At 32.9% G+C, this 21272-nt stretch overlaps 1 protein-coding gene across 1 annotated transcript in view; it reads left to right on the plus strand.

Annotated features, from left to right (window-relative positions):
- The window catches only part of LOC120199853 (SWR1 complex subunit 2-like), a 51824-nt gene extending 48804 nt beyond the window's left edge, over nucleotides 1-3020 (plus strand). The window contains exons 14-18 of the mRNA XM_039200847.1: nucleotides 937-993; nucleotides 1483-1586; nucleotides 2220-2413; nucleotides 2525-2625; nucleotides 2999-3020. Of these exons, the coding sequence (XP_039056778.1) occupies nucleotides 937-993; nucleotides 1483-1586; nucleotides 2220-2413; nucleotides 2525-2625; nucleotides 2999-3020 (478 nt within the window). The remainder of the gene's footprint in view (nucleotides 1-936; nucleotides 994-1482; nucleotides 1587-2219; nucleotides 2414-2524; nucleotides 2626-2998) is intronic.
- Nucleotides 3021-21272: the final 18252 nt, after the last annotated feature.

Raw genomic sequence — 21272 nt, forward strand, 5'->3', positions numbered from 1 at the left:
GTTTCATTTTCCATACCTTTATCACATAATTCATATAACTTTTCCTGCATATTCATGTCACATAATACATATAATATGAATTCATGTCAAGTATCATAATATGGAATGTGATCATGTATCAAATATTGAATCTAGACTTATCACAAGTCTAGAACTGAATATAATACTATATTCATGCTATGCATATGCACTCACCTATATTTCCTTGCTTTTTCCTCGATCGATCTTACTTGTCGATTGTTCCAGAACTCGATTAGGCTCAATATCTACATAAACATAATTTTCAATATGATTATCAGATGCCTAAGTCTTGAAATTAACTTCTAATAGCCTAAACAAAATTAAGGAATTGATTTTTATTTTTTTCTTTAGGGGGAATCGGTTCCCTACTGTGGGGTATCGATTCCCCTCTGGCATTCTGGAATTTCATATTCGTTTGAGGGGGTATCGATTCCCCTTGAATGGGTATCGATTCCCCTAGCCCGAAAATCCTATTTTGAGCTCGAAAATCATCTCATTTTCAGCTCAAACCTTCCTATTTTACTCCCTTTAATATTCCTAACTTTCATACTCTTACTTAAACTAATAATTATTCATTCAATACCTCTAAAACTTAAAAAAACCAATCCTCCATATAGAATTTAAGAATCTTACTCAAATTCCAACTTGTTCTAATTTTAATTCTATCACCTCATACTTCTTAATTAGCTTGATGACAAGTCAAATCCAACTTCTAATTCTTATTATGACCTTTAATCCAAGATTTCATTTAATGGCTCCCAACCTTTAATCTCCCTTAACTTAGAATTCTTTGAGTTTCTAAGTCCTTGTTTCTCTTCATCGTCTTTCCTAAATCTTCATTAACCAAAACCATGCTTAACTCATAAGAATTAATCCAAAAGAAGACAAATCACCTTTTCTTGCAAACTTCACGGTTGGAGAAGAAGAAGAGAGAAATATCCGGAACCTTGTTTTCTCTCAAATGCTTTCTACGTGGTTTATAAAATAACCTTAAGGAATATTTAATTATTTCTCTTACTAAAAGACTCATTTGCCCTCTTAATTTCCCTTCTTTGCTTATCCATCCTACATGAAACATTCCTATTAAATCTTTCACCCATTCAATTTATCTGCTTTGGTCACTAAATTTTAAAATTTCACAATTTGATCACTAACCCGGTATGGAAGACGTTACAAGAGAGCTCAGAATGAACGGTTTTGGGAACAAAGATCCCAATCTTCTAAAAGAATTGGGGCTTCATCAAGTTCTGCACCACCCAAAAGAGGTAGAGATTCTGGTTTTCGATCGTAGGCGAGGTCTAAATCGGTGGCATCCTCTGTTAAAGGATCAAATCAGATGAGAGCTAGACAGACTCAATCAGTAGGGTATGGTGATGGGAGAGCATAACAGAGACAATGTCAACCTTGTGGATACCATAGCGGTATATGTAGAGTTAAATCAGGAGCTTGTTTTCGATGTAGAGAGACAGGACATTTCATGAGAGATTGTCCATTGAGGACTGGAAAGCATGCACAGTCGGAGCGATCTGCTTCGATGTCTCAGAGAGGACGAGGTAGAGATAGAGGTAGAGAAAGAAGTTAGTCCGAGTCCTTTACTCAACAGAAAGTACGCTCCACTGCTCGAGTGTATAACCTCAAGACTAATGAAGATTGTGATGATCCAGAAATAATTGTAGGTACTTTTCTACTGTATGATAAATATGTTATGGTATTGATTGATCTGGGGCCTACATATTCATATATTAGTAGTAAATTGGTGAGAGAATTGGGAATTCAATTAGAAACAACTAGTAATGATATGATAGTAACAAATCCATTGGGGCACAGTGCTCGGGTAAATAGAGTGTGTCGAGGGTGTCCCATACGGATTCAGGGAATTGAATTCCCTGTTAATCTGATGGAATTACCCTTTGATGAATTCGAGGTGATACTAGGAATGGACTGGTTATATCGCTATCATGCAAATGTTGATTGTAGACTGAATAGAGTAACATTAATCAGTTCATATGGATTAGAAGTAATAGTATTCAGTGAAAGATGGAATTCATTGGCAAATGTTATATCAGTGATGTCAGTAAAGAATTTGTTACTACAAGGATGTCAGGGTTTTATGGCCAATGTACTGAATACTAGAATTAAGGAGAAAAAGTTAAAATAAATTCCTATAGTCAGAGAATTTCCCGATGTCTTTCCTGAAGAGTTGACAGGGTTACCTCCCGATAGAGAGGTGGAATTTCAGATTAAGATAATGCCTGGAACTACACCGATTGCAATGGAACCATACAGAATGGCTCCAAAAGAGTTGCATGAGCTAAAAATTCAGTTACAGGAATTGTTGGATAAAGGATTCATTAAATCAAATGTATCATCCTGGGGAGCTCCAGTGTTGTTCGTTAGAAAGAATGATGGGTCAATACGTCTCTGCATTGACTATAGGGAGCTCAACAAGGTGACTATCAAGAATAAATACCATCTTCCTAGAATTGATGATTTATTTGATCAGTTGAAAGGGGCTTCAGTTTTCTCTAAGATCAATTTGAGATCTGGATATCACCAGTTGAAGATTCAGGAGAAAGATATTCCAAATATATCATTTAGAACAAAGTATGGTCACTATGAGTTCATTGAGATGCCTTTTAGAGTTACGAATGCATCGGCTGCCTTTATGGACCTGATGAATAGAATATTTCAACCTTATCTGGATCAATTCATAGTTATTTTCATCTATGACATATTAGTGTATTCGAAAACGAATGAAGAACATAGTACTCACTTTAGGATAGTTTTGCAGATTCTAAGAGATAAGAAGTTATATGCCAAACTATCGAAATATGAGTTTTGGTTGAATGAAGTGACATTCCTTGGACATGTAATTTATGCTGAAAGAATTTGGTTTGATCCTCAGAAGATAAAAGTCATTCTAGAATGGGAGGTTACAAAGAATGTATCTGAAGTTTAAAGTTTTCTGGACTTGCAGGTTATTATTGAAGATTCGTTAAGAACTTTTCGATGATAGCTTTACCTTTAACTAAGTTGATGAGGAAAGATGTGGCATTTGTTTGGACTTCTGAATGTCAATGAAGTTTTGAAACGTTGAAGAAGATTTTGGTGTCACTACCTATATGGTGAACGTTGCTATTTATGTATCGATCATAAGAGCTTGAAGTATATCATGACCCAGAAAGAGTTGAATTTAAGACAAATGAGATAGGTGGAATTTCTAAAAGACTATGATGTGGTAATCGATTTCCACCCTCGAAAAGCAAATGTGGTGGCGGATGCTTTAAGTCAGAAGATGTTTGCACTCTTACGAGCTATAGATGTCAGGTTGTCCTTGGAAGGAGATGGTGAAATATGTGTGGAATTGACTCTTAAGCCAACATGGCTAGATAGAATTAAGGAATTTCAAAGATGAAAAGTGTTTGAATAGGTTACAACAAGTAAAGAATGGAGAGCTTATTGATTATGAAATTAAAGCTGATGGGACTCTATATTACTGAGAGAGATTAGTGATTCCGATGATGATGAATTGAAAAAGGAACTATTAACAGAAGCTCACTATAGTCCATTGATGATTCACCTAGGTGGAAATAAGATGTATATGGATCTCAAGAGTTGATATTGGTGGCCAAGAATGAAAAAAAAAGTATTACGAAATTTGTGTCCAAGTGTTTGACTTATCAGCAAGTCAAAGCTGAGCATCAGGTTTCATCTGGCCTACTGCAACCAATGTCTATTCCTCAATGGAAGTGGGAGAATGTGACGATGGATTTTCTGACAGGGTTACCATTGACTCCAAATAAAAGAGATTCAATTTGGGTAATAGTGGATAGATTGACTAAATCGGCTTATTTCATTCCAGTAAGAACTGATTTCTCCATGGATTAGTATGTTGAATTGTACATCAGGGAGATTATCAGATTACATGGTGTACCGATTTCAATTGTTTCTGATGGATATCCTAGATTCACATCGAGGTTTTGGAAGACTTTACATGGAGCGTTAGGAACTTGATTGAACATTAGCACAGCGTTTCATCCTCAGACCGATGGACAATTCGAGCGGACTATCCAAATTCTAGAGGATATGTTGAGAGCCTGTTTTATAGAGTTCAAAGGATCGTACGAAAAATACTTGCCACTTGTCGAATTTGCTTACATCAATAGCTACCAGTCAAGTATCAATATGGCTCTTTATGAGGCTCTCTATGGAATGAAATGGCGTACACCCTTGAACTGGTACAAACTTAAAGATCAAGAAGTTCTTGGTCTTGAGTTGATTCAGGAAATGAAGGAGAAAGTTCAAGTGATTAAGAATAATCTGAAAGCGACAGCTGATAGACAGAAATCATATGTTGATCTGAAGAGAAAAGAAATTGAGTTTCAGATTGAAGATCAAGTATTCCTAAAAGTGTCTCCGTGGAAGAAAGTGTTGAGGTTTGGATGAAAGGGAAAGCTTAGTTCTCGATTAATTGGACCTTATGAGATCGTTAAGAGAGTGGGACCAGTGACATATCAATTGGCTTTGCCATCTGAAATGGAGAAGATTCATAACGTTTTTTATGTTTCAATGCTTCGGAGATATAGATCTGATCCCTCCCATATTGTGACACCAGAGGAGATAGAGGTTTAGCCTGACCTGACTTTCGAGGAAAAACCGGTCCAAATAATTAGCTCACGAGGTGAAACAACTAAGGAACAAGACTATTCCAATGGTCAAAGTATTGTGGAGGAATCATAAGTTAGAGGAAGCTAAGTGGGAGCGTTAAGAGGACATGAGGAATCAGTACCCCCATCTCTTTGTATAGTGAAAATTCGAGGATGAATTTTCTTAGGGGGAGATTTGTAACATCCTCAATATCGGGTTAGTGACCAAATTGTTAAACTTCAAAATTTAGTGATTTAAAGTAGATAAATTGAAAAGTTCAGGGACTTATATGAAAACTTTGTGTAAGACTAAATAGTAAATAAGGATGAATGGAAGGGAAAAAGGGTCATTTGATGAACTAATGAATTAAATATGTGATATGGTGGATATATATACACGTGGAATGAAAGGATGAAGGAAAAAGAAAATTTTCCAGAGTTCTCTTCATCCTTCTTCCCTCTTTCAGCCGTGAGTCATCTAAAAGCAAGGTGAGTTTCTTGTTAGTTGATTTTGTATAGAATTTAAGATTGGGTTTTGTTCCTTATATGATACTTGATCTTAAAGAAAGCTTAAGTTATCTTAAAATTAAAAGACAAATGAGTTAAGAAGGATTAAATATAAGGGGTTTGTAAGTGAAATCTTGGATAAGAGTTAGTAAGTTGAGTTTGAAACTAAATTTGACTTGTCATCAACTAAATTAAGAAATATGAAGTGCTAGAATTGAAATTAGAACATGTTGGAAAATTGATAGGATTCTTGATTTCAAGACATATGATGAAATATGGAAGATAAGGATGTGTTATATGAATATGAATTTATTTAAGTATGTGTACTTGAGTTTAAGAGCGTGATAGGAGCTTTAAATGGAAGGTTTAGATTGGTATTGGTAAATTTTCGAGCTTTAAAAGTGAATTTTGGGCTATGAGTATCGATTTTTCTTCATTATGTACCGATACTTCAAGGGTAAAAGAAGGCAATTTGGAGTAGGGGTATCGATATCAGTTGAACAGTATCGATACCATAAGCCCGAATTTGATAAGTTATTTATGGGGTGTCGATACCTAAAGGGTAGTATCGATACCAAGGGTACCTATACCATAAGTCAAGTACCGGTACCATTCTTGAAACAAGGATTCCATAATCGAATTTGGGTATTGATACCTAGGCTTGGTATCGATACCACGGCTGGGAAGTATCGATACCCTATAGGGGGTACCGATACCCTATAGAGGGTACGGATACTACTCCAAGTAGAAAATTAAATTAAGCAATTCTTTTAGACTAAGAATTAAGGATTGAATCATACTATTTCGAATGCTGATATGTATATGAAATGTATGATTGTGTAGATATAGAGCTCAAGCAAGTTCCGGAATGATTGAAAAGTTAAGAACAATCAAGAAAGAGAAATTAAGTCATTGAAGTGATTGAGATCAAGTGAGGCTAAGGTGAGTGCATACTCTAGGTTCAATTCAAGGGAAATAAGACTTGTGATATGTTTATTTCCTATGTAATTTTTCATAGTCCAATAGTTATGAACATGCATACATATTATGTTCATTATAAACAAAGGCATAAGTTATAGACATGTTTATATAATTTAATACATGTGATATGATTCATGTGAACATACTCAAATAACCTATATTATATGATGTGAGATTGATGATTATACATATATGTGATATGTGATAGAAGAAAACGACATATGTGAGTATAAGAGAAATGATATGAATACATGAATATATGAAACATAATAATAATGCCCATGTTATGTGATATAAGAGCTATAGGTATAGTTGGCATGCCAAGAGTCGAGGGTTACATAGGTTCTTCAGGACATATGCATAGGTCCTTCGGGACATAAATTTCACATGCCACTCAGTGGATTTTTATACGAGCTGTGGTGACAGCATACGTGCACAACCTCAAAGTACTCGTATATCTTAAGTTCTCAGTAATGTACATGGGTTTATAAAAGATATAAAAAGTATTTACATGATTATATGCTATCATGTTATTATTGTTTACCCTGAATCATATATGATATGATTGAATTATGATCTAATAAGTATGATTGTATTTGGATAATCAGATTGCATGTTCATAATCATAGGAAAATGCATTGTTATATTTTTTTATGCCTCACTAAGTCTATGACTTAGCGTGTAAGCATTTTTACACGAAGGTACTGAGAATCAAGAGGGTCTGGCTTAGGATCCGCAAGACAACATACATCCACTCGAAGATCATATCAGACGTACTTTGCACAGTATGTTTTTTTATATATATGTTGGCATGTAAACAAGTCGTGAAGTACGTATGCTCTGATCGATTTTGTAATGTTTTGGAACATACTTATGTAAAATATTAACTTTATGTTAATGAAAGTTTAAATTTTCTGTAATTTTATAAATGTACACGTTTTGAATAGTCAATGTGACACCTCGGATTCGTATCCGAGTCGGGTACGGGTTAGGGTGTTACACAGTAATTCTCCCTTCTTTGTTAGTTGAAAGGATAAACAATCTTGGAAATCGATTTTTCGAAGGTACACCATCTAACTACGCGTCATGCCATAACAAAAACGATTCACCATTGCCTACCCTCATGCTAATATTTCCTTTAAAACAAGCACCAAAATTATCACATGCATAACAACTCTTAACTATCCCTTTCCATATCCAAGAAGCTCTAGAGGAAACCAATTTATCGATAGCAAAGGACTTCAGATCAAGATTATTGACATTGCAAATAACCCTTTTCCTCAATGACTCTTTCTCAGAAACGAATTTTCACAACCACTTCCCCAAAAGAGCTCTATTCATAATCTCCAAATTTACTATTCTCAAACCACCCATTTCCTTTGGTCTACACACCGAATCCCACTTTACCCAATGGACACTTTTCCTATCACTTGACCTTAATAAGAAACCCGTCATAATAGCATTTAACTTCTTTAGCACGCATGATGGAATTCTTAATAAGGACATAAAGTATATTGGCAAGGAACATTAAAAATGGAGTGGTAGGTTTCCTAATGTTCAAAATATTCAAATATAGGTAGATGATCTAAGGATAATTTAACATTATTGAAGTAGCTAGATACAAGTGCAACTTAATGAAATGCTTCAACTAAACAGCTCCTTAATTAAATTAGAGCATTATTCACTGCTTTACCTTGCTTGATCCTTTGGAATATGCTGTTGGTTATCAGTGATGTATATAGTTTAGATTGAGTTGACCTTGAATTCAGCTTGGGACTTGTTCAAGTTCAACCGAGCTTCACGTTCCATGCTCAAGTTCAAATTGGGCTAGACTTTATTAGGTCATGTAAATTGTACTATAGATATCAAGTATTTTTTTTAATTACATATGCATATTTAAAAAAAATTGTGAGCTTTTTTAGGGTAGTACTAGAGTATTCGAACTAGGCTTAGATAATGGATGAATCAGTGAAGGCAACTTAGCAATAGGTTTAGTTGCTTATATCTCTAATCCTTGGTTGTCTAGTTTACATCATTTTTTCATGTTTCATTCGAAGTTGTCAATATTATATAGCCGAGTATGTTGTTTTTATTAGCGAAAACTACATTGATGCTCGGTGAATGTTAATCTATACTGTCATGAGAGGTAAACTGACTTTAAACATTTAATGGAAGCGTGAGTAAGAAATAAAACAATTGACATAAAAATAACAAAGTAGATAGATATCTATTACATTCGCTAGTTTTTTGAAGAATTTTCTCAAATTTATTAATTTGCTTATATTTTCTAGATTGTCTCACTCAAAGAATCAAAACACAAATTGAAATTTTGACACATGGACGTTGGTGTTAACTTTCTTTTGATTATTTTCAGTTGTTTGAAGGTTTCTTTTGTACCTTTTAATGGTTTCTAGTTATTTGGAATCATTAAAGGAGTTGTAACCGCACTAAAATATGAGGGAACAAAGATGAGCAGCTTGGCCAATCGATCAAATGTGTTTGCTCACATATTGATTTTTGAAACTATTCAAAAAGAAAAAGAAAAACCGACCGTTGAAGAGTCAATGATATCGAAATCGTCAATTGGGTTTCGAAATCGTTTACTAACAATAATTTAAAGATGAACTTTAAAGGGTTTTATAACCTTTAGTTTAGTTTCAAAACTGACCTAATATCAGTTCGATCGATTAATCGAAAAAACCGTTCTTTTAGAAAATTGATTTAAAAGGCATTTGGATAAATTCTAATTTTAAACACAAGTGTGTTAATGTTAACTCGATTGGTTAATCGAAATATACAAAGAGAAGGGTGAAATGACTCTTTAAAAATTGGTGGAAGTAATTGAAACATAGAGATAAAGTTTGCACAATAATTTAGAGTGATTCGACGTTTAAATTAAGTCTACATCCATTAATTTAGCTATACACTAAGGATTTTTTTAAATATACTAGATTTGCTTATCTTTAAAGATAAAGTGTAATCTTACAAACTCCCATAAAGAGTAACTAAACTAGAGGAAATTTGACTAGGCAAATGTGTTTACACGACAGTGAAATTCTATAAAACTCTTTGATGTTGCTATATTTTTTTCAAGAATGGTTTTTTAAAGATGACATCGAGATCGTCAATTGGGTTTCGAAATCGTTTACTAACAATAATTTAAAGATGAACTTTAAAGTGTTTTATAACCTTTAGTTTAGTTTCAAAACTGACCTAATATCAGTTTGATCGATTAATCGAAAAAACCGTTCTTTTAGAAAATTGATTTAAAAGGCATTTGGATAAATTCTAATTTTAAATACAAGTGTGTTAATGTTAACTCGATTGGTTAATCGAAATATACAAAGAGGAGGGTGAATTGACTCTTTAAAAATTGGTGGAAGTAATTGAAACATAGAGATAAAGTTTGCACAATAATTTAGAGTGATTCGACGTTTAAATTAAGTCTACATCCATTAATTTAGCTATACACTAAGGATTTTTTTAAATCTACTAGATTTGCTTATCTTTAAAGATAAAGTGTAATCTTACAAACTCCCATAAAGAGTAACTAAACTAAAGGAAATTTGACTAGGCAAATGTGTTTACACGACAGTGAAATTCTATAAAACTCTTTGATGTTGCTATATTTTTTTCAAGAATGGTTTTTTAATGTTGTTAAGATATTTATATTTTCACTATACTCAGATGAACGTTAGTTTTTTAACAGAAAAATATGAGTTTGGAATATAAAAAATAGTTGGTGATCATTTTATAACTTTTAATAATAAAGTGACTGAACAAAGGAACTCCCTATAGTTGAGAAATTATTTTATAATTTTTAATAGTCAAAGACTTAATAAAACAATATTCTATAGTTGGAGGATCATTTGTGTACTTTACTCAAATATTTTTTTAACTTCTAAAAAATATTACTATTTTATGGTTTGTACTGATTATTTAGTAATAATTTGATAATGTTTTGTAATTTTTAAAAATTTAATGATAATTTTTTAAGTATAGTTTAATGATCATTTATAATTATCAATAAGGGTTAGTTCAAGTGGTAAGTGATTTGATATCGCTTAAGCAATGTCTCGAGTTCGAGTCATTGTGTGTATGTAGAAAATCTATGCTGGGAGACTCACCCACCAATACCAAGTGTACAATGCAAGTCAATTCGGACTGGTCAAAGCGAAACCTTAGGACCGAGAGAGCAACCAAGAAAAATGATCATTTACAATTTATTAAAAAAATTGACAAGTTAAATGTTGATGATAAATATATCAAAATAAATGATCATTTACGATTTGCTAAATTTGTTGAAACTCAAATTCGGATTTTTTGTACTATTGTTGACGAAGAACTCCATTTGTAAGTATTTTATCTGCAAATCTAGACAATATATTTTCCTCGAACTTTACATCTCAAATTATTTCTTTAAATTAATATAATAACATATTTAGTTATTAATAATTATATATTTTATTTTAACTTTAAATAAATTAATAAATTTGAACTTTTATGTTTATAAAGTTCAAGAATTTTGATTTAATCTAAAAAAATTATAAATTATAATTGAAAAAAAAACCTTACTTCATATTCTCTTTTCCAATTTTCTTTTTCATGTTTCTAACTTGAAAACTCTACTTTGTTTTTTTTATTATTATTATTAAGCTAAAGGTGATTATAAAGTAGTATTTATTCTAAATACTCTCATCCATTTGACAATGAACGCTCAATCAACCTTACAATCGTTGGTGCTCAAACTCGTGACCTTTAGGAACAACAATGATTCCTTAACCACATAGGTAAATTGGTTTGTGCAACTCTACTATGTTTTTATCAATCTGTTTGATGTTTTTATTAATAAATCACAATTTTATTCTTCGATGTTTTCACAAATTCAATACAATTTGTTATTTTTTTAATTAATCATTTGTCTACAATATATTCATCGATTAATTTAAATTGGGTACTGCAAAGGCGAAGTGACCCTCCCAACCCAATTTGTTACATTTGCAAAACGTCAAGATTCAAACTTCTGACATTATTTAAATAATATAGTACCTCGTCTCATTAGACTAACTGGTTATTGGTACAATTTTTTGTTATTTAACTGTGGTGAATATCAACCAGTAATTATTGTTTTGAGGGGTAGAAGGTGAGCTGTTGCCTGCTACGAGTAATTGGTTAAATCATACTTACTACAAAATAATATAAAGTTAGGTATGCACTAATTGCAAGAACCATTAGGAAAAACATGTTTTTGGAACTTAGAATATTATTAACAAAATTATATTATTTATCATAAATACACACACAAAATAAATCGAGTCTGAATTTTTGTATATGCAGAAAGTTCTCACTAGGAGATTCACCCACCATAATTAGGTGTGCGACCCGAATCGATTCGGATTAATTAAGACAGAATTTTAAAAATCGAGAGGGGAATAAACCGAGTTCAAAGGACACATAATCTGTTTCATGTTTACTTTTAATGAACACAAAGAAAATAGAGTTCTAAATTGTACGATGACATTAGCGCTTTAAAGCAAGTGTCCAACATATATCACCATGGACGGATGCATAAATTTATATTAGGGGATACGAATATAAAATTTTATATTAAAATTTTAGGCAGTGCGAGATTATAAAATTTTAGGAGGTGCGAAATCAAATAATTCATATAAAAATAAAAAAAATACTTAATATATAAGGTAATTTAAATTTTCTAGTTAGTACAACCGCAACCCAGTACCCCTCTGTCCATCCCTGGATACGAAGGAAGTGGGGTTCAAAGGACACTTCTTTTCCCTTAGTGGCCACGGACTTTCTTCTAGACTTAAAATTTCTTGAAGTTTTTGATGGATCAAAACTAGTTAGGATGATAAAAAAAATGGTATTTATGGATAATAAAAATATTTTTTTGAAGAATTAAAAATTAGTTATAGACACAAAAATAAGGCTGGGCCGAATTGGGTTAAGGGTGAAAACTTAATTGAGGATTTTTATTAAGCATTTATGGGTGTATGGATAAATAGTGATTTTTGATAAAATTGACAAATGGAAAATACTATCGGTATAAGATAGGGATGAGCATAAGATTCGAATCTGACCCGATTTTATCGAGTTCATTTTTAAAAAAAATTGGATTCAGGTTTGGTTAGGTCGAGTTTTTTTAGAGGTTTTGTTCGGGTCAGATCGTGTTCGAATTTAGAGTAAAAACTATTTGACCTGAAAAAAAAATGTAATTTTATCTTATATTTTTTAAGAATAATTATAATAATATACTTTTGTATATTATATTTTCAATTAAATCTTTATTTTTATTAAATAAAAGTAATGTTTTTTTTATAAATATATTATTTCGGGTTCAAATTTTATCTAAAAAAAACTTGTCGAGTTCGTGTCAAATGAAGGGTGTATATTTTTCGAGTCAGATTTGAATTGAGTGAAGGATATATAATTTAGATCAGACCGAATTGACAGAAACTCGATTCAACCCAACCCTACCCAACTCATGTTCATTCCTTGTATTAAAACAATAGTTATAACCCACATATGAGTTCTCATTCATATAATCAGCTGATCCAATCAATTTGAAAGACATACTCATCCAAAAGACAAAAAAGAAACATCCATCGTTCTCATTAAGAAAATGAGAAAATTTATTAAGCATAAAACGCAAAATGTTAAATATATATAAAAAAACAAAAATTACATAAAAATAAAAATGTAAAATATGAAAGAGAATGATAAATTATGGGTGTAGCCGTTTGCAGGCACGGACGTAGAATTTTATTTTAGGAGATGCGAACTTATAAAATTTTAAGTAGATGATAACTTCTAAAATTTTAGAGGGACGAAAACATATTTTCAATAGAAAATACAAAGAAAATATTTATATAAAAATTTAAAAAATTTAAGAGGGACGATTGTCCCCACCCGCCCTTCCTATGTCCATCAAACGTTAACAGTAATAAATAATAATAAGAAAACTTAACCATAATTTTAGATGTATTAAAATATCAATATATAAGGATGTTTTAGCATCTCAAGAGGCGCATTACAATGAACGAAGCTACATTAACACGTGAAATGCATAGATGTTGCCGAATTATTTAGGGTATGTTTGTTTGGGAAAAATCAACTACGGAATTGGTTTTTTCCGAAATCTCGTTTTTGTTTCACGTAATTTGCTTTCCGAAAAATGTTTTTCGGAAAATGTTTTCCAGTGTTTGGTTAGAGGAAAACTGGTTTGTCAACGTAAACCATTTTCCTGGTCTACAAAATTTCCTGTGTTTTCTGGAAAATGACTTACGATCTGAGTTTTCGTAAGTCATTATCCAAACTTTTCATTTCAAAAAATAAATACTCAAAATAATTTTATTTTATGAATTTAATATTAACAAAATATTTTAATATCATTTTAATCAAAATATTAATTATTAAAATATTTAAAATACATTTATTAATATTTCTAATAATATAATATTATATTTTTAATATTATATAAACTAATCAATTATATTATAATACTATAAGAAATTATATTTTATTTTAATAATATATAATAATTATTAATAAAATTATATTATTTATTAATTTCATAGAAATAATATTATTAAATTATTAATAATGAATAATATTATTTATATATTTAATATTAATATAATAATATAATAATATTTTAATAAAGATAATTAAAATATACTAATTAATATTTTTAAAGTATAATATAACACTATTACTTTAATAAATAATTAATATAATTTATAATATTTTTATTTCATTAAAATATACCAATATTAATATTTTTATTAATAAAATTATAAAAATAATATTTAATAATAAATAAATTATTTTAATATTTTAAAATAATTATATTAAGTTTTATGATAAATAATCTTATTTATTGTATTTAATATTTGTAATAAATAATTTTTAAAAAACTCATCAACTAGTGAAAAAAATGTTTAAACAACATCGTAAAACGTTTTCCAAAAAATGTAATTCATTTTTCATAATTCCATTTCCAGAAAACCAATTACAGCCAAACAAACAGACCCTTAGTTTTCAACTCCCAAAATTTATTTATTTAAAGAAAACTATGGACCACTTAATATTAATTGTTCATAATGTAACAGCCTCAATATCGGGTTAGTGACTAAATTGTAAAACTTCAGAATTTGGTAATTAAAGCAGAATAATTGAATAGTATTGTAATTTGGTATAGGATTAAATTGCAAGGAAGATGGAATTGAAGGATAGAATGGTCATTTGCAAGGAAATAATTAAAGAAGGGATATATATATTAGATTCACGTGGAAAAGAATGAAGCAAAACACAAGGTTCCAGAGTTCTCTTCTTCTCTTCTTTCTCCACACGTGAAGAGGTCAGAACAAAGGTGAGATTTCTTATGAGCTAATTGTTTGCTGAAATTAAGCTTAAGGAAAGCTTAATTTGCTTTAAAGCAACGAGATGAAGGGTGTAGGAAGAATTAAAGATTAGGAGTTCTTGAATGGAATTTTGAAATAGAGTTCATATTTGAAATCGGAGGTTGAATTTGACTTGTCATCGACTTAATTAAGACATATGAAGTGTTAGAATTAGATTTAGAACATGTTGGAAATTGAGGGAGATTCTTGAAATCTATGTAGAGGATTGGATTTTTAAGTTTAAGAGGTATTGAATAGGTATTAATTAGTTTAAGTAGGTGTATGCAAGTTAAGGATATAAAAAGAGGGGAAATATAAAGTGTTGAGAAGATTATGAAGAGATTTTTGTGCTAAAATAACATTTATGGGCTATGTGCATCGATGCACATTCAATGTGTACCGATGCATCAAGGGTAAAATCACAGAAATTGTTCAAGGTGTATCGATGCACATGAAGTGTATCAATGCACTCTTTTAAAATAAAAACATCGAATGCCATCAGTGTATCGAGGCACAAGTAGTGCATCGATGCACCCGCTTAAAATACAAACTTCGAATGAGATTTATGTACCGATGCATAAATAGTGCATCGATGCACCCGTCAAGGGATGCATCGATGCACCCGTCAAGGGATGCATCGATGCACCCGTCAAGGGATGCATCGATACATGGTGTAGTGCATCGATGCATACCTTCATTAAATGATGAAAATAGCTTTCTTTTATCCTAAGGAGTGATACTTTTGAATATATCAATTAGTATACTGATATGTACCAATGTATTACTATGTACATTTAGAACGGAATCTCGTTCTGGAATAATCGAAGGATTAGAATCGAGTCAAAGCAAGGCTAAGGTGAGTGCATATCCTAGATGAAATAGAATTGAGATAAGACTTGCGATAAGTCTATCTCTTATCATTGAATTTATTATTCCATATTCATGCACATGCATACATATATATATGTGTTAACGTTATAGTGATTCCATGCATTTTTCATTTATGATTAACATGATATTATATGAATGAATGCCATTATCAGAGAATTCTTTTAGGTATGTGAAATAATGGAAATTATCATATGAAGTGACTTATGTGTTTATATGGACAGTGATGAACGAGATATGAAATGAGAAATTTATTTATAATTAAGCCCATGTTATTTATTGTGAGAGCTGTAGGTATAATTGGCATGCAAAGAGTCGAGGGATTATCAGTGGTCCTTCGGGACATAGTGGTTCTTCGGAATAATCAGTGGTCCTTCGGGACATAGTGGTTCTTCGGAATAATCAGTGGTCCTTCGGGACAAATATTCAGTGCCCCTTGAGGGAATTATACGAGCTGTGGTGATAGTATAGTGCACAACCTCTATGTACTCACATACATTTGTTCTCAATAATGACATGGGCAATCCAAAGATAAATTAAAGTGGAATTAGTATAAGAATATATGTTTTATATGTGAATGTTACCATCATATATGTTATAGTGAAATAGATGCATGTAAATAAAGATGTCATGATCAAATGGTAAGAATGCATGTTCATGAATGCATTGTTATATCTATATATTTATGTTATGCCTCACTAAGTCTATGACTTAGCGTGTAAGTGATTTACACGTAGGTACCAAGAAACAAGAAGAGCAGTAATAGAAGTTGCAAGGATAACATCACTACTAAAATATCATATCAGAAGTAATTGACAAAGTAGGTATTTTGGTTGTGTAAAGACTGTTGGCATGTAATAAGTTGTTAATTATGATTACTCTGATCAATTTTGTATTTTGTGGTCTCTTTTATGTAAATTAATGTATTATGTTTTAATAAAAGTTTAAAATTTCCCTGTTTTTTCTTTAAGTGTCAAAGTTTGAAAAGTTAATGTGACACTTTAGACTCGTATCCGGGTCGGGTACGGGTTGAGGGTGTTACATTTAATTGTATCAGAGCTATGGTTTAGTTGATTCTCGGCATAAATCGAAGTCTAGAGTGTCCCATAAGGTATACATGTCAACAAAATAGTGAAAACTTCTAATCTGATATAATAGTAAGTATGTTGTTTTGCTGATAGAATGATATGGGTATGTTTTTATATAGATGTCTGGACATGGTAGCTCTAGAAGTGAAGCGGGAGACGATAGACCCGCTGAAAGCAGTAGTTCACCTGCCCTGGCCAGTCAGAGTGAAGATCAGGCACCCTCTGGAGTGTCTGTAGTGATCAAGATGTGTTCTTCATAACACTGGATGCGGTATTGGCGTGTTTTCAACCTCTTTTACTTCAACTCCAAGAATGAATGTTGCAAAGGAGTTGAAGGGTTTAGGAGCACCAAAATTTAGAGGTGAAGCCGAAGAAGGTCCAGTTGCTGCGGACCTTTGGCTTAATGACATAAAAATCATGCTTGAGGGACTTCATTGTTCCGATCAAGAGAAACTGGATGGAATAGTCTCATTGCTCCGAGTGCAATCAAGGATTTGGTGGACCAACGTTACATTGAGAATGACCGATGATCAAGTAACTTGGTCTTTGTTCTTAGAAGAGTTCAAGCATATATACATCGGAGATCAGTTCATCCAACAAATGAAGCAAGAGTTCATAAACCTGAAGCAATGGAACTGTACAGTTTATGAATACGAGTGTGGATTCAATAAGTTGAGTCGCTTTGCTGTTGAACTTATTCCTACAGAAAATGATGTTTGTGATTGGTTCGTGGAAAGTTTACGTCCAAGACTGAAGGAAATATTAATTGTGTTAAATATATCCTTGTTTCAAGAAGTGGTGAATCGTGTTAAAGCTCTAGAAAGAGCTCAGAATAAAAGGTTCAGAGATTCTCGGGCTCAGATATCAAAATGAACAGGTGCATCGTCGAGTTCGACACCATCAAAAAGGGGCAGAGATACTGGTCCTTGACCTCAATCTAGATCAGAGTCAGTGGCATCCTCCGCAAGGGGATCAAATCCAATGAGGGGTTGACAAACTCAGTCAGTGGGATCCAGAGCGAGGAGATCTAACCCGAGCCAAGTCAGACAATGTCCACATTGTGGAAGGAAACATTCGGGGATATGTAGAATGATTTCTGCAATCTGTCTTAAATGTGGGGACACCGGACATTTTATTCGGGATTGTCCTATGATAACTAGTGAATTGGTACATCCAGAGAGGTCTACCTTGGTTATTCTGAGGGGAAGAGGTAGAGGTAGAGGAAGAAGTCAATCAGAGTCCTTGACTCCACAAGAGATACGCTCCACAGCTCGGGTGTATAATCTCAAGACTAGCGAGGATAGAGATGACCCGGAGATTATAGCAGGTACCTTTCAACTCTATGAAAAGAATGTTTTTTTGTATTGATTGATTCAGGGTCTACTTATTCTTATATTTATAGTAAGTTAGTGAGAGAATTGAATATTTAGTTAGAAGCTACTAGCAACGAGGTGATAGTGACTAATTCGTTAAGGCATAGTGCCCGGGTCAATATGGTATATCGAGGGTGTTTTATACGGATTCAAGGAATTGAATTCCTTGCTAATATGATGGAATTACCTTTTGATTAATTCGAGGTGATACTAGGAATAGACTGGTTATATCATTATTATGCTAATGTTGACTGTAGACTGAAAAGAGTAGCGTTGAGAAGTTCAAAAGGTATAGAAGTTATTGTATTTAGTGAAGGATGGAACCCATTGGCTAATATAATATCAGTGATGTCAGCAAAGAAGTTATTGCTACATGGGATGTCAAGGGTTTATTGCAAGTGTGTTGGATGTGAGAGCAAAAGAGAAGGGGATTGAAGAAATTCCTATAGTCAGAGAGTTTTCTGACATTTTTCCTGCAGAGTTATCGGGTTTGCCTCCAGACAGAGAGGTAGAATTTCATATTGAAGTAATGCCGGGAATTGCACCTATTGCCATGTCACCATACAGAATGGCCCCAAAAGAGTTACAAGAATTAAAGATCCAATTACAAGAATTATTGGACAAAGGATTTATCAGACTGAGTGTCTCACCATGGGGAGCTCCAGTTTTGTTCGTCAAAAAAGAATGATGGATCCATGCGTCTTTGAATGGATTATAGGAAACTTAATAAAGTGACCATCAAGAACAAATATCCCCTCCCCAGAATTGATAATTTATTTGATCAGTTAAAGGGAGCTTCAGTGCTTTCAAAAATTGATTTACGTTCTGGTTATCATCAATTGAAGATTCAAGATAAAGATATTCCAAAGATAGCATTCAGAACGAGATATAGTCATTATGGGTTTATCGTAATGTCGTTTGGAGTTACAAATGCTCCAACTGCTTTTTATGGATCTTATGAACAGAATATTTCAACCTTATTTGGATCAATTATTAGTGGTGTTTATCGATGACATTTTAGTGTATTCAAAGTCGGAAGAAGAGCATAGTTGGCATTTAAAAATTGTTTTACAGACTTTGAGAGAAAAGAAGCTTTATGCTAAACTCTCTAAATGTGAATTTTGGTTGAAGGAAGTGATGTTCCTTGGACATGTAATTTCTGCAGAAGGAATTCGAGTGGATCCTCAAAAGATCACAGCCATTTTAGAGTGGGAAATTCCAAAGAATATGTCAGAAGTCCGGAGTTTTCTGGGGTTAGCTGGTTATTACCGAAGGTTTGTTAAAAACTTTTCGATAATAGCATTACCCCTAACTAAATTATTGAGGAAAGAGGTAAACTTTGTGTGGACTCCGGAGTGCCAAGAGAGTTTTGAAAAGCTAAAGAGGATTTTAACAAAAGCTCGAGTGTTGATTCAACTCGAATCTGGCAAGAACTATATAGTGTATAGTGATGCGTCTCATAACGGTTTGGGATACATGTTAATGCAAGAGGTAAAAGTGGTAGCGTATGCATCGAGACAATTAAAACCGCACGAAAATAATTATTCAACGCATGAACTAGAGATGGCTGCAGTAGTGTTTGCACTTAAGATCTGGCGTCACTATTTGTATGGTGAAAAGTGCTACTTGTATACAGATCACAAGAGTTTAAAGTACTTGATGACTCAGAAAGAGTTGAATTTAAGACAAAGGAGATGGGTGGAATTCTTAAAAGATTACGATGTAGTGATTGATTTCCATCCAGGAAAAGTAAATGTGGTAGCAGATGCCTTAAGTTGGAAGACGTTTACAGCCTTACGAGCTATGGATGCCAGACTATCGTTAAGCGGAGACGTTGCAATATGTGCAGAGTTAACTCTCAAGCCATCATGGCTAGATCAAATTAAAGAATTGCAAGCTAGAGATGAAAAGTGTTCAAAGAAGCTACAACAGATAAGGAATGAAGAGGTTACGAATTATGAAATGAAAGCTGATAGGAACTTATATTATCAAGGGAGGCTAGTGATTCCAGATGATGATGAGTTAAAGAAAGACTTGTTAACGGAAGCTTATTATGGTCTATTGACCAAGCATCTTGGAGGAAATAAAATGTATATGGATCTCAAGAGTCGATATTGGTGGTCTGGAATAAAGAGAGATATTACGGAATTCGTATCCAAATGTTTAACGGGTCAGCAAGTTAAAGCTGAGCATCAAGTTCCGTCAGGATTATTGCAACCAATGTCTATTCCTCAGTAGAAATGGGAGAATATAACAATGGATTTTGTAACGGGGTTACCTTTGACTCTGAATAAAAGAGATTCCATCTGGGTGATTGTAGATAGATTGACTAAGTCAGCTCATTTTATTCCGGTACGAGTTAACTTTACCATAGACAAGTATGTCGAGTTGTATATCATGGAGATTATACGTCTATATGGAGTACATGTTTCTATTGTTTCGGATCGAGTAGATTTACTTCACGGTTTTGGAAAACATTACATAAGGTGTTAGGAACTCGGTTGAACTTTAGTACATTGTTTCATCCTCAAACCGATGGGCAATCCGAGAGAACAATCCAAATTTTGGAGGATATGTTGAGAGCTTGTGTTATCGAGTTCAAAGGATCATGGGAAAGGTACTTTCCTCTTGCTGAATTCGCGTACAACAATAGTTATCAATCAAGCATCAAAATGGCACCTTATGAAGCTCTTTATGGAAGAAGATGTCGTACGCCCCTAAATTGGTTCGAGCTTAAAGATAAAGAAATTCTTTGTCCTGAGTTGATCCAGGAAGTGGAAGAAAAGGTTCAAGTAATTCAAAGTAATCTCAAAGCAACAACTGATAGACAGAAATCATACGCAGATTTAAAGAGAAAAGAGATAGAATATCAAGTTGGAGATAAAGTGTTTCTCAAAGTGTCTCCATGGAAGAAAGTTTTGAGGTTTGGACGTAAGGGAAAACTTAGTCCTAGATTTATCGGACCGTATGAGATCGTAAAGAGAGTTGTACCAGTGGCATATCAGTTGGCGTTGCCACCTGAAATGGAAAAGATTCATGATGTCTTCCATGTCTCAATGCTTCGGAAGTATCGATCTGATCCCTCCCACATCGTGACTCCATAAGAGGTTGAGGTTTAACCGGATTTGACTTATGAAGAGGAACCAGTTAAAATCTTAGCTCACGAGATTAAGCAACTAAGAAACAAGACTATTCCATTAGTTAAAGTATTATGGAGAAATCACAAGATATAGGAAGCAACATAGGAAAGTGAAGAGGACATGAGAATTTAGTACCCCCCATCTCTTCGCATAATGAAAATTCGAGGTCGAATTTTCTTAAGGGGGGAGATTTGTAACAGCCTCAATA

Source organism: Hibiscus syriacus, unplaced genomic scaffold, assembly GCF_006381635.1.
Source record: "Hibiscus syriacus cultivar Baekdansim isolate YM2019G1 unplaced genomic scaffold, ASM638163v2 tig00000340_pilon, whole genome shotgun sequence".
NCBI classification, from domain to species: domain Eukaryota; kingdom Viridiplantae; phylum Streptophyta; class Magnoliopsida; order Malvales; family Malvaceae; genus Hibiscus; species Hibiscus syriacus.